Source organism: Myotis brandtii, unplaced genomic scaffold (genome assembly GCF_000412655.1).
Source record: "Myotis brandtii unplaced genomic scaffold, ASM41265v1 scaffold250, whole genome shotgun sequence".
Classification (NCBI taxonomy): Eukaryota; Metazoa; Chordata; class Mammalia; order Chiroptera; family Vespertilionidae; genus Myotis; species Myotis brandtii.
This window is the reverse complement of record NW_005359478.1, coordinates 1,622,052-1,645,114: the sequence shown is the minus strand read 5'-3', so window position 1 is coordinate 1,645,114 and position 23,063 is coordinate 1,622,052. Positions and strand designations below refer to the sequence as shown.

The 23,063-nt window shown below is 51.1% G+C and overlaps 1 protein-coding gene and 1 long non-coding RNA gene across 5 annotated transcripts in view; one reads left to right on the top strand and one right to left on the bottom strand.

The window, feature by feature from the left end:
* The window catches only part of KCNN3 (potassium channel, calcium activated intermediate/small conductance subfamily N alpha, member 3), a 144,054-nt gene extending 122,861 nt beyond the window's left edge, over positions 1 to 21,193 (top strand). For 3 of the 4 annotated variants that reach the window (XM_014540792.1, XM_014540790.1, XM_005867502.2), the window contains 4 exons: positions 8,740 to 8,867; positions 9,758 to 9,827; positions 14,348 to 14,944; positions 19,514 to 21,193. In XM_014540792.1, coding sequence (XP_014396278.1) covers positions 8,740 to 8,867; positions 9,758 to 9,827; positions 14,348 to 14,644 — 495 coding nt within the window. In that variant the 3' untranslated portion in view covers positions 14,645 to 14,944; positions 19,514 to 21,193. The remainder of the gene's footprint in view (positions 1 to 8,739; positions 8,868 to 9,757; positions 9,828 to 14,347; positions 14,945 to 19,513) is intronic. The other variant, XM_014540791.1, reaches the window with a different exon arrangement.
* LOC106726321 lies at positions 18,630 to 19,515 on the bottom strand. Its single transcript, XR_001362372.1, has 2 exons — positions 18,848 to 19,515; positions 18,630 to 18,813 (listed from the first exon to the last, which is right to left on the bottom strand). It is a non-coding gene; the product is annotated as an uncharacterized LOC106726321 (long non-coding RNA).
* Positions 21,194 to 23,063: the final 1,870 nt, after the last annotated feature.

The window sequence follows — 23,063 nt, the reverse complement described above, 5'->3', positions numbered from 1 at the left end:
GTGCGCTGTTGCCAAGGCCTCTCCGGTTTCTCAGCAGAATTATTTATGGTGCATGATTGTTTGGTCTTTGATTACATGTATCGGGTTCTCTAAGAGCCTCCACAGTTGTTAAAAGGAACGGGTACAGGCAAATATTCTGAGGTTGGTGACATACAGATGGTTGTGCGGCAGGGCCTTGGATAATGATGTTTTGTTATAATGTTGGTGTAATGTCATAGGGACTTAATTCTTGTTGGTGCTAAGGTAACATTGATTGTGGTGTTGTTTTTTTAATATATTTTGTTGATTTCAGAGAAGAAGGGAGAGAGAGAGAAACGTCAATGATGAGAGAGAATCATTGATAGGCTGCCTCCTGCACGCCCCCTACTGGAGATTGAGCCTGCACAGCCCAGGCATGTGCCCTGACCGGGAATCACACCGTGACCTCCTGGTTCATAGTTCAATGCTCAACCACTGAGCCACGCCGGCCAAGCACAGTGATTTTGTTACACATCATTTTGTCACATTTCTAAGAACCTGCTGACAGTGTTCAGTGAGGATTTACTGCATATGGTACATGGTGGGCCTGAGCTGTCCATTGTACAAAAGAAAACGTAATTCATAAATAACATCAAGATGGCAGGACTGTACCCAGGGGTGGGCCATTCGGGTTTCACCCACAACCCTGGGACCCGGCTCCTCTCGTGCAGCCCCGTGACTGTAACGCAAGCAGAAGCTATGCCTGGCACCGAGCAAGTCACAAAGGAGCTCGGAGCACCGCTGTGCAAATGCACTTGCATCTATTTCCCTGAAACAATTCCGTGCAGGAGTCCCTGCCAACGAGTTTGGCCTCTAAAACCTCCTCAGAAGCTGGGACATGGACAGTCTCTCTGCTCTGGTTTGCTTTCTGAAACCAAGGGGATGCTCTGTGTTTCATGTCATTCCTTCGTCCTCCATTTTTCACTCCGTCTATCAGACTCCGGAGGAAAATAAAGCTGGGGAAAGCCAGCTCCCTCCCCTGACAGGAAAGTAAACAATGTTCCTGCAGCACAATTGCCAAGGAGATGAGATTGTGGTGGCTAACGTCAATCTTTCAGAAACAATTCCCTGCCACCCTCCTCAAGTCAGTCCACTTTCTCCTTGAAAAGTAGGCCTGAGAATCAAATCAGCAAATGTTTATTGCTCGTTGGTGAGTGCAAGGCACCGCTGTAATCGCACAACGTCTCACTTCTCTCAAAACTCTCCATCTGTGGAGATGTCCCTTTGATGTCGAGTATCTTTTCCCAGAGAGCCAAACAACACAAAAGCCATGGTTCTGACAGGGAGCTATTTCCAAAGCTGGAGGGACTGGGACACCCAAAGGTTCTGGGACAACCTTGAGTGCGGAGACTGGCCGCAAGCTTGGCCTGCTCAGGGAAGCCCCCCTTCCTCTCCCCGGGGTCGCCCCGTCTGTCCTCTGTCCCCTCCAAAAGGAAAGTAAACAATGTTCCTGCAGCACAATTGCCAAGGAGATGAGATTGTGGTGGCTAACGTCAATCTTTCAGAAACAATTCCCTGCCACCCTCCTCAAGTCAGTCCACTTTCTCCTTGAAAAGTAGGCCTGAGAATCAAATCAGCAAATGTTTATTGCTCGTTGGTGAGTGCAAGGCACCGTTGTAATCGCACAACGTCTCACTTCTCTCAAAATTCTCCATCTGTTGAGATGTCCCTTTGATGCCAAGTATCTTTTCCCAGAGAGCCAAACAACACAAACGCCATGGTTCTGACAGGGAGGTATTTCCAAAGCTGGAGGGACTGGGACTCCCAAAGGTTCTGGGACAACCTTGAGTGCGGAGACTGGCCGCAAGCTTGGCCTGCTCAGGGAAGCCCCCCTTCCTCTCCCCGGGGTCGCCCCGTCTGTCCTCTGTCCCCTCCAAAAGGCCCAGCGTGTCCAGCCGGAGTGGCTCATGGGTCACAGCGATGCTAGGCTCAGTCTATTCATACGATCTCAGAGAAACATCCAGTTGTGGGAGGAACCAGCTGTGACTCCCAGGAGGGGACAATTCAATTTCGCAGTTAAAAGCAACCTCTTATCTCTTACAAGTGCATGCAACCTTCATTCCTCAAACACCGAAGCAAAAAACAAAAAGAGAACTGTAACCTATTAATCACAAAAATACTCGTTCCAGTGTTTGATCACCCTGTCTTTGCCAGTTGAGTCACACGATTTTTATGTGTTTATTGGTGGGGAGTAAGAACTCGGTTTCTGGTTCTCCCGCATCCCACGGCTCTTCTTCTCCCGCTTGTATAACTTGTCACCCTGATGCAACATCCTGTCTGTGTTTATGCCCTCGGGTCTTCTCACACTGACTTTGCAGGTTACTGCCATTGTTGTTCTGTAATGATAATGTATTGCTCGCCGCTAGGCCTTTCGATAACATGTATGTCAATGACACACAGAGAGACTGCAAAAAGGACGCCAGCTCCCCATCTTTTCTCCCACTCGATGCCCCAGGTCCCCACCTCTCTGTGTTATGTAACTAAACACATCCATCACGGGGTCACCTGCTGGACACCACACTTTGTGTTCTGGGGGGACTGGTCCCTGCCCTCATCCTGACTGCCTGCCCTCACAGAGCACCTCTCCTTTCTAAAGGCAAGACACGCTGCCCAGGGACACCCTTGGCTTAAGAGGCACCATGGACAGGAGCCGTTCTGTTTGCCACACCTACTCTTCATGTCTCCGGCGTGTGCCACCGGCGTAACTAAACACATCCATCACGGGGTCACCTGCTGGACACCACACTTTGTGTTCTGGGGGGACTGGTCCCTGCCCTCATCCTGACTGCCTGCCCTCACAGAGCACCTCGCCTTTCTAAAGGCAAGACACGCTGCCCAGGGACACCCTTGGCTTAAGAGGCACCATGGACAGGAGCCGTTCTGTTTGCCGCACCTACTCTTCATGTCTCCGGCGTGTGAGGATTGTGTCTTTTTTATCCTTGCCACAAGGGGTTCTCGCTCCAAATCCTTCATCCAAGTACCTTTCCCCCATGAAGCCATACCCAAATCTTCCCTAATTAGTTCCTTCTCCTGACTTCCCTGGTCAGCTAATGCCGTCACTGTTCCCCACGCCTGAAAAACTGAATTAGTTCCTTCTCCTGACTTCCCTGGTCAGCTAATGACGTCACGCCTGAAAAAACTAGTACCATCTGGACCCACAGGGCTGCGAGCAGTGTCTGAGCCTGAGCTGACCTTGCCATGGCCACGGCTGTTCGTGCCCGCCGCCCTCTCCATGGCCCTCTGCCTGCCATGCCTAAAGCCACCATCGCCTCTGTCTTGCACCATCACCGCTCTAACCCAGTCATCCTCTGCTTTGCCTCCCCGTGGGTCTCCTTAGCCTCTAAGACGTAGCTCTGAACCCATTAGCACCTGCTCAGAAACCTTCAGTAATCCCTGTGTACCTACTGAACAGTGCGAAAGAAAACTTCTAATTCTGAGCCTATGTCAAAGTGTTATCACAGTCCTGCTGGGAAAAGCAGATTTTTTTTTTCTCAGCAGACTGATTCAAAGATTTACTCATGGTCAGGTCTTTTATAGGAAAAGTCAAGTCGTCAATGTTGTACCAGGTACAGAAAGTCTGGTTAAGGGACACTAGATTGGTGGCTGACAACTGGTGGGTCCCAAGAATGGATTCCCATCACAGGTCTTAATCTCTTAAAAATGTATCAGAGAATCGATGGAGCAGTTGTCGGGAATGCTAATTCTCCCCAGAAGGGGACTGTAAGTTCTATTACCCACAAGGGTTCTGCCCCAGACAAGGGTGGGACAGTAGACATAGAAACAGCATTTGAGCTGGGAGCACCCTTGGGAATGTGGCTCTCTGGCCCAGTGAGGGCCAGGGTGGCCCGGCCATCACAGCTAGCCGGGTCCTAGCGGGGCTGCCGTCTGTCCTCAGGCCTGCGGGCAGCTCTCCAGCCGCCACCCAGTGGGTTTCCCAGAGCAGTCAGTTCCCTGGACCTCAGCGTGGTGGTTAGGGTTCCGGGGCTGCTGGAGAGCAAAGCCGGGTCACCTCCAAACTCACTGAGCGTCACGTGAACAGCATTATAGAAATCGCCACCGTTCATTACCGTGCTGCTGTGGGGAGGAGCTTCAGACTCCAACTTTGAACCCCAGAAATACATCTCTTCCCGCTCCTGCCCCCATCTCCCGCCAGCCACGGGGGTGGAGCCCCAGTCCCTGCCGCCTCCAGGTGAGATGGACAGGGAGGCCTGAGAAGGGAGGGGGAAGGAAGGAGAGAGGGAAGAGTAAGGAGGTGAAAGAGAAGGCAGCTGCAGGAAGTCAGGGTGGCTGAGGGGGAAGGGGAGGGGCTGGCAGAGGGGGAAGAGGGGCGGGCCTTGCTCCCCAGCCATGTGTCCAATGGAGCTGGCTCTAGGTTCTCAGATTGTGATGTTCATCAGCCCTCGGTTCATCTAAATGCGACTTGAGTACTTGTTAAAGTTAAGGCACACTCACCTGGCAGCCTGAGCTTCCCACCGCCCTTCCTCTTCTCCAGCCTCCCCCCCCCCCATGCTAAAGATGTCCCCCAGGGGAGCGCCCAGGTCTGCCTGTGCCTTCTGGAGACACGGGGAGTCCAACAAGGTGCCTCTCTTGTCCCTGTCTCGTGTTCCTTCTGCAGCCTGCAGTCCCTCTGTAATAACTACCGAGTGGCCGGTTAACCTGGCAGGGAGGCGGCCCAAGCCAGCCACGGACCTGGATGATATGGCCAAGAGCTCAAGGGACACAATTCTGTGTTCTGTTTAATGTTCTCTCTTGTTAGGAGGCAGTGAGGAGAAAGAAGCTGACCTTCACCTGGGGGGAGGGGGTATTCACGAAGCTACATTGAAGAGCACTGTGGCCAGGCTCCCTGCTACGCGTTGGGAGTGCATTCTCATTGAATCAACACTCCAACCCCATTTTTCAGATCGGTCGCACTTGCATCCTCTCGAGATAGCTCGCTGCTGTCTTTTTCTCTGATGATATATTACAAACTGCATGCTGTCTCCACAAGATTACAAACCCCACGGGGGCTTGAATGTTATCGGGCTGTGCATCTTGGTCTTCTCACTTCCTAGGACAGTGTCTTGGCGAAGGTTTTTTGAAGGAATGAATGAGAAAATTGAGTCTCGGAGAGATTTAGTACCAGGTCCAAGGAGGAGATAATAATTGCATCCACTTGTGAGGTTTTTCTGAGAGCTAATAAAACACTGCAAACACCAAGTGTTTCGAAAGCACAGAGCCCGGCATACAGTAAGTGCTCAGTAAATGTTAGCTGTCACTATTACTTGCAAGATCTTCTTTGGATGACTTCCTTGCTCAACCCCATTAGCCTTAAAGCTCTTTCTAAAGTATGTAGGTCACTGAACCCATCTGGCATTCATCAGAATGAAAGCATACATTTTTTTTTTTTGGTGGAGAACATATGCAGAGAAAACGATCAGCTCGTAGGCTTATGGATTCGGGGAGCAGCGCAGCCAGCCTTCCCCGCACAAAGGCCCTCTTCTAACCATTCCTGACCCCATCTGGTCGTGGCCGACCTTGCTCAGGGTCTCCCAGTGCCCTGACCCATCCCTCCCCCAGGAGCACCTCTGGCCCTGGTGCCCCCATCTACCAGGAGAGCTCAGAGAGCTCAGAGGGCACCCAAGCCCCATCAGGGGCTCAGCGAACCTCAAGAAAGGCACACGACCTCAGCTGCTCCCCATCCTAACGATACTCATCTGCCAGGTGAACTGAAGGGAGACCCTGGTCACAGTAGCCGTTACTGTCAACCTGGGAAAGCGCAGAGCAGTTAAAAGCCTATTTCTTTTCCTCTTGCAGATATTGATCTCCTTAGCATTGTGCCAGGCTGTTTGCTGGCAATTAATTTCGGAGCCAGCACCGAAGCTGGCCTTTCGCATCAGTTCCCCGAATACACAGGGGCCTCCTGTGCAGACCCATAAAGACGATGCAACTGCTTCTCTCCGCCGCCCGGGCTGCGCTGTGATTTCAGCTCCTCGCATTTGGGCTGAAGCTAAGTGTAGGACATGGACTCCCTGTTCTGTCATATTGCTAAGTGGAGGCCAAGATGATTAAAAAATCTTCTAATGTCCTTTCCGATTCCTTGGTCCTGGAAAACAGGAAATAATTTTGTTTGTGTAGAGATAAAATCTAGGCAGGTCTTTCTTCAGACCACATGCAAACCTTCTGCTCCTCTTGGACCTGGCTCTTGTTTTGACTTTGCCATTAGCTAGCTGTGTGATTCTGGCCCTCAAAGCCTATCTCTGAAGCTGTTTCCTTTTATTTTTTTTTAATATGTTTTTATTGATTTTTTTTAGAGAGAGGAAGGGAGAGGGGGATAAAAATATTAACGTTGAGAGAGAATCATTGATCGACTGCCTCCTGCACACCCCGTACTGGGGCTCAAACCCTTAACCCGGGCATGTGCCCTGACCAGGAATCGATCTGGTGACCTCTTGGTTCCTGAGTCAACACTCACCCGCTGAGCCACACCCGCTGGGCTGAAGCAGTTTCCTTTTAAATAGGGGTTTGGGCTAGATGATAATAACCAATATCAGTTTGTGTATGTAACACGAATCCATTTGGACTCAATTTGCCACTTAGAACTTCCTGGTCTCGGTCTGTGTCTCGGTTTCCTCGTCTGTAAAATGGGGATAGTATTAGTTCCTGCCTGATGGGGTGGTTGTGAAGATTAACTGAGTCCACGCACATGAAGTACTCAGACCTGTGCCTGCTGACGTATAGCCTCAGACAATCAGCTCCACCATTGTTGCCTCCTCTGGGCCTCCTATCAACCTTAAAGAAAGGCCTTCTTTTTCCCCATCTTATAGATAATTAAGCATTTACTCCTCAACTGCTTCCTAACTGCTGGAACCAGAATCCACCTGCAGGCTTTTCAAATGCAAATGTTCGTTCCAGTGGACACAGAGACGACTGTCAGAGGCCCATCGGCACCTTTATTTATTTATTTTTTTAATATATTTTATTGATTTTTTACAGAGAGGAAGGGAGAGGGATAGAGAGTTAGAAACATCGATGAGAGAGAAACATCGATCAGCTGCCCCCTGCACACTCCCCACTGGGGATGTGCCCGCAACCAAGGTACATGCCCTTGACCAGAATCGAACCTGGGACCCTTGAGTCCACAGGCCGACGCTCTATCCGCTGAGCCAAACCGGTCAGGGCCATCGGCACCTTTATGCCTTAACTCCATGGGACGAGGAGCCTTGGAGCTAGGGCTCTGCTGGTCTCCTAAAGGCCAGGGCAGGGTTTCCTGCTATTTTCCTGGGAGGCTCTCCTTGGAGGCTAAGCACCCAGGGAAACTGAGGAGATCACATGTCAAATGGCCCTACAGAAGACTGCTCTATGCAGAGAGAAGGGGTTCCCTTCTGTGCGGCCTGGACAGAACCCCAGAGACCCCCCTCGCCTGAACACTCGCTTTCCAGCTCATACTCACTACGACCTGCTTCCTTCCAAGCAAGAAATTACCCAAGTTGGGCAATTAAGTCATTAAAACTGTTGTCATAGTGGATTTTTACTGAACGGGAAAAAAGCACTATTTATGTCACTTAGACATTTCTGAGAAGACTTAGCTGTTCTTTTAAGAACATCACTTCTGCGCCAATGAAAAATGTAATCCAGCCTGAGTCATAAATTTTGAAAACACATACAAAAGTTTTCAGCCTGCAAAACAATGTTCCCCCGGCCTTCCCACATGTCCCAGGATTTTAACAACGTCCCATCTGTTGATGTCAGTCTGCAGCAGCGAGCCTGGACTCGCCGGTTTTATTAAAATCTTTTCTGGCTGGTGACCTGATTTCTCCTGGGCTGACCTACTCATTCCAGGCCCCGGGCCTGGGGGCCTGTGCCAGCGTGCGTGGCTGTCAGACATGGGAATGGTTAACCAAAAAGCTGTTGCGCGTGTGCTTAATAAGAGACGTTTCCGCTTGCTCTTGTTGCTAATTGCTGAGGGTGTCTGTGTTTGGACTACAGCTCTGTCCCCAGCCATCTGCATGCCGTTCATATGTCTCCGCTCAGTCTCGGGCCGGGTGACATCCGTGCTTTCCATGTCAGTCGGTGACAGCGTCGTATGTTGAAACGTGTGATCGCAGCCAGGGTAGGGGAAGGGGCAGCTCTGTTTTCACGCCTAAATGTCTTCACCAGTTTTCAGATACAGCTTTCAATTAGTTCAGCTTCATGCCACTTACAGTTACATGTGAGATTGCGGGGTAAATGTGTTTGGAAACAATGGATTTGCGGACACCTATGGCTCCATTTGGTGGGAAAGACTTTTCCTCAAAGGCCCTTAAAAACCTCCAGCTGATAGGAACTGTTGACTCTCCGAATGCAAGCCACGCACCATGGGAGTCTCTGCACCGGAACTCCGCGTGCGAGGGCAGCAACGGTATATAGTTATCTGTTCAAAAGGTGCCCCGGGCCCCCAGGTCTTGTTAAGACAGCTTGTCTAAATATAGCACCAGCAACAACAGTCGGAGGCAGTCCCAAAATAATTAAGGAAAAGCAAGAAACACCCCCCAACTTCAGGCTCCAGGGTACCGCACCCAGCACAGGATCAGCAGGAGATGCGTGTTCATCACCCACCCTCAGAGGCCATGATTTGATTAAGGAATTAGATCACTGCAGAGCCGTTTCCTTAGGAGATAGACTATCTCAGCACACAGGAAAACGGCTGATGTGAAATTAGGAAACCGAACCAGACAGCAACCTGCTTTCCTTACTCTTCCGTAGATCAAGAATGCTGCCGCCAACGTCCTCCGGGAGACGTGGCTCATCTACAAACACACGAAGCTGCTGAAGAAGATTGACCATGCCAAAGTCAGGAAGCACCAGAGGAAGTTCCTCCAAGCTATCCACCAGTGAGTAGGCGGGAAGCTGGGCCAGCGGACGGCCAAGTTAGGAGGGGTGGGACCCCACAGCTCGGCCCGTCCCTCCTTGCACGCTCAGAGGATAGGAGAGATCCATTCTGTCCCACTCGGTGAGCCCCGGGGGTGATAAAGGGGACCCAGGCCATTCTGTTTATTCATTTGGTGCACCTGCCACTGCCAGGCATGGGGCAGGCTGCCATGGAAGGTGAAAATTAGAGGAAGAGGCTCTAAGGGTTCTCACAGTTCACACACACACACCCCATCCACATTACAACTCAAGCAGAACAAATTGTGGTCAGTGCTTCCTATAAGAGACATGTTTTTTAAAGCATAGTGAGAAAATAGAGGGTGAAAGCCTTTATTCTGACCTAGAAGTTCCGGGGAAACCCTGAAAGGCCGAGAATAGGGTGTTCAAGGTGGAAGGCATAGCCTAGACCAGGGGTGGGGAACGTCCGGCCCTCGGGCCGCATAAGGCCAGCGAAATCATTTGGTCTGACCCTGCCAAGGCATTAGGGGTGAGTTAATTAAATGTTTGGCCAAATAGAGCAGGCTAATTTTTAACTTGGTAATTTTGTATGGCCTGTGAACAATGTTATAAATATCCAAATGGCCCTTGGCAGAAAAAAAATGTTCCCCACTGCTGGGTAGACAAAGGCGTAGACGCCAGAAAATGATCCCGGAGCAGTGAGAACCCAAAGTGACTGAAGGCAAGCATGCATGGAGACGAGGATTTGCTTTCTGGGGAGCTGACAAGCCCTTGATTCTGGTCAGTTGTCACCCATGTTTGAGGTTCCCGCGCTGATGGGAATGCGGAATCTGCTGGTGGGGCTAAACCTTCGCATGCACTCGAAGACCTCGGCCGTCCCAACTCTTTTCCGCAGACTGAGGAGTGTCAAGATGGAGCAGAGGAAGCTGAGCGACCAAGCCAACACCCTGGTGGACCTCTCCAAGGTGAGTGGCCACATCTGAAGCCGTCCTAAGGAGTTCTCAGGCTCTGGCCTTTAGACGTCTCGGGTGTGGCTGACGTTCACACTGCACAGTGCAGAGCAAGGAAGGCAAGGGGCAATGCCTCCTCCGTTAGAAAACGGTCTCGGTCCAAGTCCTTCCCAGGTGCAGGCTACCCGTGTGTCTTGTCGCCTTTTAAAACCTGGCGTTTGTTTCTCATGTTCAATCTCTCAGGTTTGTCTTTGCTTGGAACTCATTAGCTGCCCTCTCCATCTCTGTAGTGTGTTGCTGTATTAGCTGTACCCTGAGGGCTCCTAAGATGAGCTCGGAGTCTGCACAGGGCGGGGCACACTGATGGCCAAGGTGCTGCCGAGGTCACACCGGGGAGAATCCTTCAGGTTTGCTGGTATCATCGGACATTCGTTTTCTTGCATCCTTCGGTCCTTATAGACCAGCTTTTCTCGCCCCGAGTTGGGGGTGGGGTGCATTTCTTTCCTTCTCAAGAGGCAAATAGCCTGTGATGAATGTTAAGATGCTAAAAACGAGATCCTCCCTTGAGAACCCCAGGGCGGGACACCACACTGTCCTTCTGCGTTTCTGGCCCTGAACTGCTGTAAATACTGTAAAGAAACGCGCTCCTCTTGCAAATCACTGGTGCAGCTGAGTATAGGCGCCATTGAACAGAGGGCCTCCTCCCCTCCGCACCCCCCTCCACCCCCCTCCCCCTTGCAGGCCTTCTCACTGACTCCTGACAGAAATTATATATCAAGTGTGCAGCCCAGGGCCAGACTAGCAGGATATTCCAGCAGATGTCAATTACCATAATGGCACATGTTCCCGGGTGAGCAAGAGAAACTCCCTCAGGCAAATTAAACACCCTTTGAAAAGGGTGCAATCAGGGAAATGGCAGGTTGTTGCACCACGTGCGGGCGCCTTGTTCAGAGAAGGGATCCAGCCAGACAAAGGGCCTCCCAAGCTCAGGGGGGTGGGGGGCTCCGACCAGGGAATGCGTGGCTTGTACGGGGAGAAGCCACAGGCCTGTGTGCCTCTGGAGGGTGCAGAAGGGGCGTGCAGGGCTCCTGAGAGCCTGGAGGAGGGGGCATGTGGAGGGATGGAGGGAGCTCCCTGGGGCCTTGGGTGTGTCCCTTACCAGGAACCCACCAAGACTCCGTTTTTAAATGGAGGCATTTATTATAAAGATACAAGGAAGGCTCATGCCAGGCAGACCCTCAAAGCAGGCATGTGGGCAGACTGGAGGAAGGAGCTAACGGGAGCCCGCCCTGGAAAGCCCTCCTACCCTTTCTGCCCTCTCCTGTCCAAGTGCCCGCTTCAGTTCTCTCTCTTTTTCTCCCCCGCCCCTCACCCCCGAAAGCTTTCTCTGCCTCCGGTCTCCGCAGCCGACCGTGGCAGGCCCCTGTCCAGAGAGTCAGTCTTCTGGTTCTAGCCACCGGCAAAGGCCATCGGCTGCCTGTGGATCCTCATGCTGAACTCTCACCGAGATGGGATGAATGGCTGGTTTGGGTCATGTGTCCACCCTTGGACCAATCCGCTGTGGCCAGGAGGAGGGTCTTGTAGGGCTCACAGGGCCTGGGGCCCACCCCGTGAGATGCAGGAATGGCCCAGCATCGCGCCCCAGGATATTTCTTCTGGAAGCAGCAATGCTTCCTGCCTGCCTCTCACCTGGAAGGAGTGCTTTTCCTCAGCGCCACCCACAGCCTCTCACAGAGGTGGGGCGAGCGCAGAACAGACTGGGTGCAGCAAAACCTCCGTGAACTGGGAAGAGGCTCATGGGAATGGGGTGGGGAAGTAACGTCAATAATCTGGGAGCGAGTTACCTGGGAGGAAGGGGTGCAGAGGAGAGGGTTAGGGGAGACGGCTGCAGGGCAGGCGCCCCGTGAGGCCTGGAGAGGAGAATGCTGGCGCCATCCAGGCTGTGTCTTCTCCCCGGGAGTCTCCCTGAGGTCCCGGCAGCAGCTCAGCATGTTTCCCATTTGTCCACATTCCCTGGCCTCCGGTCACCGGGCAACGCGCAGGGGAGACGACAGTGCCGTGTTCTCCCCCTTTCCTGTCTGTGCTTCTCCCAGCTCCCACCTCCCAGCCCTGCTCTTTGGTCCCCTCCCCACCACCACCCTCAGCTGAGGAAGCGTCAGGTGGCTGTGGTGTTGGATGCCCGGTGGCAGGGCTGGGAGGCCTGGGGCTCTTTGCTAACTTCCATTCCCTCAACTGAAATGTAAAAACAATTCCTAGCCTCAGAGGCGTAAGTGATCCAATGAGACGATGTCTGTGAAAATGCCTTGTAAATTACAAAGGGTTTGCGAACGGTCGTTCTGATTATGAACATGGATGAGGAACCCAAGGTCCAAAGGAACAAAGTGATGGACTGTCCGAGGTCAGGAGCAGGCGACGGGCAGCGCTGGGGCCGAGACCCAGGGCCGGACTCAGCCCAGCTCACCGGGGTGCCCTGTGGTCAGATGTGTTTGGGTTTTGTACCTTCTGGGAAGGTGAGGAGGTCCTTCACTGCTAATGAATGGAGGAAGCACTGTCACTCCAAAGCCTCCCACTCTTCCGAGGGCGCCGGGGACAGTGTCCTACGCGAGGGCAGCCCGGCCTCCAGCCCCCCTCTGGGCGCCAGTCGGTTCCTGTGGGCATGTCATCAGCTGGGAAGGTGCTGTGTTTTTATTCCCCAGCTCACCGGGGTGCCCTGTGGTCAGATGTGTTTGGGTTTTGTACCTTCTGGGAAGGTGAGGAGGTCCTTCACTGCTAATGAATGGAGGAAGCACTGTCACTCCAAAGCCTCCCACTCTTCCGAGGGCGCCGGGGACAGTGTCCTACGCGAGGGCAGCCCGGCCTCCAGCCCCCCTCTGGGCGCCAGTCGGTTCCTGTGGGCATGTCATCAGCTGGGAAGGTGCTGTGTTTTTAGTCTCCCTTTCCCCCATCTTCTCTCTGGTTTCTCATATTGGCCACCTTCCTTTACTCCTTTTTCCTCTCTCCCACCTTATTTCCTACTCCCTGGGCCCCTGAGAGCACCAGTGTTTCTGCATCTTCCAGAGTAGTTTGAAGTTTCTGATGAAATAGGATCAGGGTGTCACTGGCAGATGACCAGGAGCCCGAGAGCCACCGTACCTGGCGGGAGGACACAGAGGGACCGGCAAGCTGGCCCTCGGCCTTGCTGCCTCAGGGGCACCTGGGAGTGTGGAGACGCCCAGGAACCTCGCTCCCAAGTCTCGCATTGTCCGCTCCCCACCAGCGGCGTCGCTTTAATCACCAGGGGCCAGCGCCATGTGAACTAAAAGGTTGGGTGTAATAACATGAGAACTCTCCATTTAAGAAAAAAGGGCTGCTTCTTTCCCATTATACATATTCTCTAATATCTTTTTATAATGAACTAGAGGCCCGGCGCACGAAATTCATGTGCGGATACGGTCCCTAGGCCTGGCCTGCAACCAGGGCCATCTTCCCTGGCTGCTGGCAGCCAGATCCACCCCCTGCCACCACCCACCTGGGTTCCCAGTTTGCCACTGGGCAATCAGAGCCTGACGGCCGGGGCGGGGGGGGACCGAGAGGTCGGCCGTTCCTGCCTGCTCCGCCACCCCCCATCCCCGGTTCCCTGTTTGCCATCAGACAATAGATCGGAGTCTGCTGGCCGGAGGGGGGGGAGGGCTGTTCCCGCCCACTCACTGTCCCCGCCCCTGCTGCAGGTTGCCCTCTGTGTGGGGGGGCAACCAATGGGGCAGGGGCCTTGGCCTGGCACAGCCCACATCCCCTGCCACTCACCCCCAGTTCTCCATTCGCCATTGGGTGATGGGAGCCTGCCAGCCAGGGAAAGGGACCAAGAGGTGGTCAGTGTGCCTCATAGTGACTGGTCGAGCAGTCATTCTTGTCGGTCTGTTGTTACGGTCGATTTGCAGCTGCCGGCAGCCAGCCCCACCCCCCGCCACCCCCCATCCCCGGTTCCCTGTTTGCCATCAGACAATAGATCGGAGTCTGCTGGCCGGAGGGGGGGGAGGGCTGTTCCCGCCCACTCACTGTCCCCGCCCCTGCTGCAGGTTGCCCTCTGTGTGGGGGGGCAACCAATGGGGCGGGGGCCTTGGCCTGGCATGGCCCGCATCCCCTGCCACTCACCCCCAGTTCTCCATTCGCCATTGGGTGATGGGAGCCTGCCAGCCAGGGAAAGGGACCAAGAGATGGTCAGTGTGCCTCATAGTGACTGGTCGAGCAGTCATTCTTGTCGGTCTGTTGTTACGGTTTTATTATATAGGACATGTGTTACTTTTGTAATGGGGGGAGAGGAACTTTTATTATATAGGACATGTGTTACTTTTGTAATGGGGGGAGAGGAACCCAGCGTTCCCCTTGAGCCTCCGTGTCTCCCGGAAAGTAAGCTGTGGCCACCTTGGCCATGTCGGGCGTGGCTGGAGTGGAAGTTACTCCTGTTGGAATCTGGAGGAGTTTCCACGTTGGCCACTGCAGATTGCTCTGTGATGACCTGTGGTCCCCTGTCTCTCGTCCCTCTGCCCCTCCTCCAGATGCAGAACGTCATGTATGACTTAATCACAGAGCTCAACGATCGGAGTGAGGACCTGGAGAAGCAGATTGGGAGCCTGGAGTCCAAGCTGGAGCACCTCACCGCCAGCTTCAATGCCCTGCCCGTGCTCATCGCAGACACGCTGCGCCAGCAGCAGCAGCAGCTGCTCTCGGCCATCATCGAGGCCCGGGGTGTCAGCGTGGCAGTGGGCACCACCCACACCCCACTCTCCGACAGCCCGATCGGGGTCAGCTCCACCTCCTTCCCGACCCCGTACACAAGTTCAAGCAGTTGCTAAATAAACCTCCCCACTCCAGAAGCATTACCCATAGGTCTTAAGATGCAAATCAGCTCTCTCCTGGTCCCTTTGCCGTCAAGGAACGCTGAGACCAGGGAATGTAAAGAAGAGAGTCCGAGCTACTTAACTAACTCATGTTCATTCAGCGTGCTTGGTTCGATATGCCTTGAAACCAGAAATCTAATCTCTGTTTAGGTGCCTCTCCTTGGAAGCAGGAAGCTGAGATGACAGGAAGCGACACCTCTGGCAGGGCCCTTGCTGCAGAGCTGGTGGAGAACAGAAATCCACGCTCAATCTCAGGTGTTCACAGCGGGAGTGGGAGCCACATGCGCTGACGCGGCCAACAGTGAACCGCCCAGAGAGGGTCCCGCTGGGGGAGGGGGCGTGTGAGGCTTGGGGAGTGGGCTCCTCACCACTGGGGTCCTCGAGCACACCTCTCTCTTTTCCTTTTGTCTGAGGGAGCCGCTGGATGGCAAAAGGAAAAGACAGCTGCCCACAACTTGCCAAAAACAGTCATTCTTTCCTCCCAAACCTTATATAATCATTAAGCCCAATTGAGATGGGAAAAAAAACACACACACCCAGAAAAATAAAAAGCCAGATTTCCCATCCATCCAATATCAATACCCGTATAAACCTGTGTGTTTGCAAGAGCGTGCACACACACACACACACACACACACCCATCCCACATCCCATCCAAGTCTTGTCTTTGAACTTGACCCAAATGAAAAGGGGCCTGGCACCTTCCCCTGCACACAGTAGGCGCTCTCTCTAAATGTGTGTTGAGTTGGTCTGGACCCCAGTGTGGGTGCTTTCCGTTCAGGTAGCTTGCTGGTGTTGGCCACATGCTGAGCTTCACAGAAGATGCAGGTCCCTTCAGACACAATACAGGTTGCTTCATCCTGGATGTGCACCAGGTTGCTGGGTTTGAGAGGATGCCAAGCTAAAACTGTTGGCATTCTGGAGGGATAAGCAGCCTTCCAAAAATAACAGCTTTGCAGAGTTTTCTTCTTATATCCGAACAAGTCATGTTCCTATGGAGCACGTGACCAGGGGTGTGCACGTGGGGGACGGGGTCTACACAGGCACAGGCAGGGGCGACCCAATGACACCTGAGTAAATAGACGTGTTGTCTGGGGATTCGCTCAGCGAGATGTATCCAGCAACGGGGTCTCCAGGTCCAGATGTTAGGAGTACAAAGGGGTCAAGTGCCCCATGGGGTCCCTTCTACCTGATCTGAAATCACCTCCACATGAAATATTATGAGATTAAAGGGAGCCCTTAGGGAACCTTGTGGGTCAGGTGAGATGACATGGATATGTCCGTAGCCTGTTCCTACTGTGCCATGTTAAACTTGGTGCAGAAACTATTCTAATATCTCGCCAATTCCAAGAGACTTTAGAAACATTGCCATCCAGTGTAGGGACAGGCGTTGTGAGGAGGGGGCCTGTGGGAAGCAAAATATTTCCAGGGCTCCGTGATCCAACCACACGTAACAGTTGTCATGTGGAAGCGTCGTGTTACTCATCACTTTCTCACTCTGAGGCCTTTGACGTCTGCCCGTGGGGAGCTACAGGATGCTGCATGGAGCATTTTGCCTGTTTAGGGTGAAACAAAGGGGTGTCCTGGTTGCCCTGCTGGGCTTCGCTTTGTGCAGGACGCCGTCGCCATTCTGGAGGCCGTGTCTGGCTGGGCCGGCTTTCCTTCTGCAGGACTGGCCTGGTCTCCTGAGACAAGGGAACCAGTAAAAGGTAGATGACTCTAGAACTAAGGCCGCTCTTCTTTTTTTAATCCTCACCTGAGGATATGTTTTAATTGGTTTTTAGAGAGAGAGAGAGAGAGAGAGAGATTGATCAATTGCCTCCCATATGAGCCCGGACCAGGGATTGAGCCCGAAACCTTTTTGTTGTACAGGATGACGCTCCAATTAACTGAGCCACCTGGCCAGGGCAAACTAAGGCCACTCTTGCTAAACTTTTTTTTTTTTTACCTATTTAATTGGTGTTGCTGTTCCTTTCATGGTCTCATGTTTATTCGATAATCCCTTTGAACATTTTCGTTGGTTGCTTTGCACAACACAGATGCCGCCCTTGCTGTTGGCTTTTTATGTTTTTACTTGTCCCTTTAACTATTGACTCTCAGAAGGATCTCTCTCCATTTTCATGTCCTAAGAATGGTGCTCCTGCTTTCAGTGACGGTTCAGCTGAACAGACAAACCCATGTGTAAACAGGTGAAATGACCATGCAGTCTCTTTAAAGCATCAGTTCCATTTCATGGAGTAAGGACCACTGCCAGGTCAAGCTGAGGGTGCCAACTCTGATCATTTAACCTACAGCCCTCAACTATTCACTCCTATTCACCCTTTCCACTCTGCTCAGTGCTGTGGTATGTGTGTGTCTGTGTGTGTGTGCACGTGCACACAAATAGCAATTTATCCTTCATTTCAAATAAATGACGTGCAAGATTCCACTGCCATTCCCCCTGCCCCAAAGTGTGCACAGACCATTGCTGACCCACCCAGTCTGTGGATAAATCGTCTGTAATCCATCATGAATGTTGTGCACTTAGTTGAGCGCGGAAGACCACGCTAGCAACACTAGTAAAGGGTGTGGTTGGAGTTATTTCCAGTAGCAGTAGCCACTGGCATCCTAGAAACACATTGGCATTGGGAGCATGCCTTGACCTATTGGTAGTGCAATAGCTATGGATGGATTTTATTGTTGGCAAAAGAATACTTAATCTTCCCCCCCCCCCGCAAAAAAAAAAAAGTTACCAAATTTGCATGTTGATCCTGCACTGGTAAATGGAAGGCTGCTTCTCTGTGCTAGTAATTCAGCTGGATGTGGAAAGTTACCCATTCTCCTGCAAGGACAATCAACCCCCGATGACTTAGGTATGGATGATCCAGGGTATGTTACCCGGGGGTTCCTCCCACAGCCAGTCTTTTGGCTAATCCCACTGTGCTTCAAGCATCACAGGCCAAGGGCGAAAGAGGGCAGGCGGACTCTCATACCATGCCCTCTTGTTCCTTATTTTCAAGTTTGATGGTGGAGGAGGTTTAATGATCTGCTCAAGAATTGACTCTATGTAAAAACTGCGTTACAATCACCTCCAATGCTGGTTGAGTTCTGTCCACTCCTGGAAGGCTGACCCAGTGCAGAGTCCCTACTATAACCTTTGTGATAACTTAGTAACAGGTCAAAGTACCCTAATGTTCCCTAAAATATCTAGACACTTGAAAAAACAACAACACAGGGCCACTTTTCCCCCTCCCCCCATCGCTTAAGCCATATTATAGCCTCATGTACTGTAAAGTCAGGGTTGTACTGTGATACTTTAAGACCACTAATCTCAGTGGAACTTCAGGATATAGCATCAGTTGGTAAATCATACCAGACTAGGGGCTCACTCCTCCTTAGATTGAAGTCCAAATGAAAATCACCTTTGGCCCAAAGGCCACATACGTAGGATCATCATGACTAAATTGCCATAAGGTATCTATGAACCGCTCTTGCAACCCTCATAATATGTAACTTGATGAGTTCATATCTCCAGAAATGCTTAACATGACCCAAATGAGCAAGAGGCGTAAGGCCCTGAGTCACCACTCACTAGCGACCTCAGCAAGGACCAGTGGTGTAACAGCAATCTCATGACTCAGGAGGTGGAGGGAAAGTATGTGCAAGTAATTTCCAAAGTGCCGAGCAACCGCAAGCTATTGTTTAAGGATAAGAAGGCACCGGGTGGAAAAAATAATGACTTTCATATATTTGAGGATGTCCCCCTTAGATTTCAGTAATGTCCTTGTAAGCGAGTGATCGTGGAAAAGAAGAAAACTAGAGATTCAGAATCAGAATAAAATTCTAACACTGGATCCCCATCTTTGGCCAATTCATAGAACCACATCATACCTCAGTTTATCTGTACTTAAAATGAAGACACTAGTTAATGTTATTAAGTACAAGGTATTCAATCTATTTAAAAAAAATGGAATCACTATTGTCATCAACAGCAAGCCAGACCAAATCTATCTAGCCCACACTTTGATGTGACAGCTGAAGGCAATCAGGAGTTACCAAAAAGTCATTATTTATCTATCAACTAGGCAGGGAGAAAGATAGGAGGAGCACACAGCTCCGGGACCTCTCTGCTCTTCAGAGTGCACCTCGACAAGAAGTGCACCCCGACAAGCAGTGCACCCCGACAAGCAGGGCACCCCGATTCCGAATCAGTGTGGCCCTCCCGTCACCGCACCGCACCTGGGCCACGATGACAGCCTTGCACTACCAGTAGGGTTACTCCTCTTCTTAAGTTACTGCCTTTCAATCCTAAACTGTGTCCCCAGTTCCACCCAGTCATTCTACTTCCCTGGAAGTTGCTGGGAAGCAGATGAAGGATCCGTGAGTGGTCGTTTTGCTGTCCCCTATGGACTCCGCGGCGTCCGGTTTCAGCACCTTAGACAGCTACCTGGTGGCTTCCCGGTAGGCGCGGAACAGCCCCTTCCCTCCCCCTGCAGTCAGACAGCTTGATGGCGCTCGGGACAGTTTCCCTTCCTTCTCTACTGCCACCAAAGTAACCATGGGGAACGCGGCTGTTGACCCCACTAAGAAAGGAGTGTTCCAGGATAGCAATAGTCACTGTCGGCCTCTGGCACAGAACGTAGGTGAGCGCTCTTCGTCCTGCAGGCTTGTGGCAGGTTGCACGAATAGAAATGAACATTAAACTCCTGTCAGACAAGGGATATGTAGATATGTCCTGGCATAGACGGAAGCTTGTTAAAACAGTATTCCGTGCAATGGTATATTCTGATCTAGGCTAGAGGGAAATTAACTGTGATCTTTTTTTTCTTACACCATTACTGGAAGCGCCCCAAACACAAACTGGAGTTCCCTCTGAACAAAACCATGATCCAATCTTCAACGTATGACCTCCAATCTAGGTGCCAAGTGCCCTGTGACACTCATTGACACACCTGAGAATCGCATTCTGGAAGCGGTCACCTCGGACCCGGACCATGTGTTGAAACAAACAAAAGAGACGTTGTGACCAGCCAGGCTGATGGAGGAAAAGCACAAAATTTAATATCAACCTGAAGTGAGGATCCCAAAGAGATGCTGAATTTATAGCCAAAAAGAAAAAATCGATGACAAATCAAATATGAATCTGATTGGAACAGCCCACAGCCAGATTCACAGGAGGACAGGGAATAAGTGACGTTCTCTAACCGTGTCGTATTATTTCAGTTCTTGAATCTCAACCAAGACCGATTCACCTTCATCGGACACAGTGTTTAATGGCACAGCAACTCAGCGTTGGTCCCAGACTCTCATTCCGCACCGACCAGAAGCGAACGACGGAAGAGAATGACAGGATGTTCGTGGAGGAAACGTTTTCATGGCAAACTCAGAAACTGAAGTGTTTATATTCAGAATCAGATGAGCTTCACTATGAATTTGCATCTTGCCTCTCTGTACTGCTTGCTATTTTTTAATGATAGGAGAAAGCATATCCGTTTATTTTAAATATGAAATATATTGCTATATTACAAAATATATTGTAACTTTCCATTAACATTTTGTATCCAACTAGTCTTTGGCAGGTCGGGTGTCGGCCTGCTCTCCCAATGACTGTTTCTGAGTACACATCCCTGCGAGTGATTGCCCGAACCCCAGAACAAGGCCCTCAGCCTGCACAACTGCCATAGTCTAATTCTCCGAGACCCGACTGTTAGAAACAAGAGAACATTATTGCGGGCTTAGGAGGATAATTCTACCCTAAATTCTATCAAGCCATTCCAGAAGAGATTTATTTTAAAGCCATTACTCCTTTAGTAGCTGTGCAGAGCCAGTTGAATACGAGAGCAGGCTCTTTCTACGTCAATTCCAAGGCCCCGTGACGTGAAGGACAGGCCTCAAACTCAGCCAGTGTTTCCTTCGGCTGAGTCAGAATCGGGCGTCGGGAAGAGCCGTGCTCTCCTGTGACACAAAAGACTCAAAATTCTAGGCATTTTGGGTTTCTCTGTGTCAGAGCAAACGCTGGCTCGGAGTCCCACCTCCTTGGGGCTCGCTTTGAGCCCCGTGTGCCGATGGGCTTTCCTGAGTTGGGAGCACCTTCGGAGGGAGTGAGGTCCCCGCTGTTTACCCACAATGTGGAGCGCAGCTCCTGAGGGACAGAGGGGAGAGGGGGGGACCTGTGCAGCCAGATCAGCAAAGAGGCAGGCTTCCTTTCCTACTAGTTGACTCCAGCTGGGAGGAAAGAGAGTTCAATCCAGATGTTTTCCTTTCTGGGAAACATTGGGGGAAAGTCTCTACGTAAGCCGCTACGAAGGCCATTGCCCTCCTTCTCCGACACGGCAGTTGAGACACACAGAGAATTTCTCACTTCCCTCCTTTGAATGACGGGGGCACTCGATGAAAACAAGGTGTGTTGGTCACAGAACAAAGGTTCCCCAGAAGCAACACTGGGCGAGCTTGTCCCTTCCTTGCCCAAATTCTGCAAACCCACACAGGCATGCTGATAGTGCCAAGCAGCAGGCTTCCTCCTGGGGAAAAAGGGCTGGGGTCCTCTCAGAGCCCCATTTATTTGAGCTTAAAGGTAGTTAAGGCTGGGGGCTCGCTGAGGTTAGTGATCCGTGTCATCTGAAGGACAAATCTCTAAATGCCCAGCTTCCACCTGCCTGTGCAGCTGAGACCTAACTTAACACACATTTTGTCCTGATTGGACGACATTCACTCCGCATCTGCGCTGCTTCTCAGTTACACGTTAGGCTGAGCTCCATCAAAGCCGTCAGGACGCCAGGGCACCTGTTTTCAGCCGGTTACTCACTCCCTGGGCAATGGGGATTCGCTTATTCTGTTTTATAATTGACTGATGAATGTACTGGGGGTAATTGACTTGTCTCTTTATATTTTTCTGCTACTAAATAGAACTGAAATGTCTTTTTTTTTTTTGCTTTCCCTTCTAGCGCTCCTCAGACCAAGGCTTTTGCATGCATAGTAAGTGAATATATTCTGATCTTTCCCCCCTCAGAGTTATGATTCCATCTAGATCAAGGAAACCAACACACATTCCTGATTTGGGGAAAGCAGACCCCCCCAAGCCCCTGCCCCAACAAGAATTCAGGCATATGGCCCCCCCCAAGCCCCTGCCCCAACAAGAATTCAGGTATATGGCTGTATGCTAACCATTGCTACTCAAAGTGTGAGCCACAGACCAGCAGCAGGAGCCTCATCCGGGAACTTGTTAGAAATGCAGAGTCTCAGGCCCCACGCCAGCCCACTGCATCGAATTCAGCCTTTTCACAGGGTCCCCAGGTGATCCATACACACTTTAAATATTGAGAAGCAAGCACCGGCCTTTCCCACAGCAATGGTAACCAGCATCACTAATAGTCAGAAAATCAAACCGTTTCTTCCTTCTGCGGAATGAGTTGATGACGTTAAGGTCCCATGTGGTCATAAGGATAAAAACAAATGCACCTTAAAATTCCACTTGAGGCCATAGAGCTTGGGTGGTGGACACAAAGAGAGGGTCTGTCTCCAGTTTGGTTTTGTAAATGCTCACTGCACAGCCTTGAGCCCCCTCACAGGCCTTTTCAGGGTTCTCGTTTTAGCCAGTGCTGGCCAGGCCGTCAGAATATCGCTGGCCCCGCAGGGCGGGTCCGGGAAGGTCTGCCCAGGACAGCGCAGACATAGTGCTCCTTCCCTGGGGACCAGCATCCCAGCAGCGAGAACCCCCTCCTAGAGGAAACTAGCCAGAGGAGTTAGTCTCAGCATCTAGAAACATTCCTAATCTCTTCTTAAGCCAATTCTTGTACCCTTTACACCAACCGGAGACACTCCGAGGTGAGCGAGGAGAGATGCGAACTGTGATATTGGCGCCATAAATCGATATGTACCCAGAAACAGTTATGTTCTAAGTTAATGGCTTTAACCTGTTCATTGTAAAAAGTGCCTTGGACTTCAATCTAAAGAGGTCAGTATACATATGTGTGTGTGACGTATGTAGGCAAATATTTACATCTGTGTACATACATAGGTGCACACACATATACCCGCACACTCATATATGACATATACATACATATATAAGCGCTTCATAATATATTCTATTGCTATTTGCAGCTCCATTTCTTTTGTCTGGTTCTATGTTTATTTGTCTAGTGAGACCTTTACATAGAGGGGTTCTATTCAGGAACATCGATGTATTTTTTTGTTTGTTTTTTACTTTTTATTAAAAAGGTAAAGGATATTAAAAAAACAAAAAAAAAAGTCAAGTGCCTGAAGGTTTTGAATGGAGTTGTGGTAAACTTTCTCAGGTCAACAAAGAGGACACTGGTTTTTCCTTTGGGAAACTTTTTTTTCTGTTTCAGCAACTCTGATTCCCCTTGGTGGGAGCACACAAACAAAAGTGGTC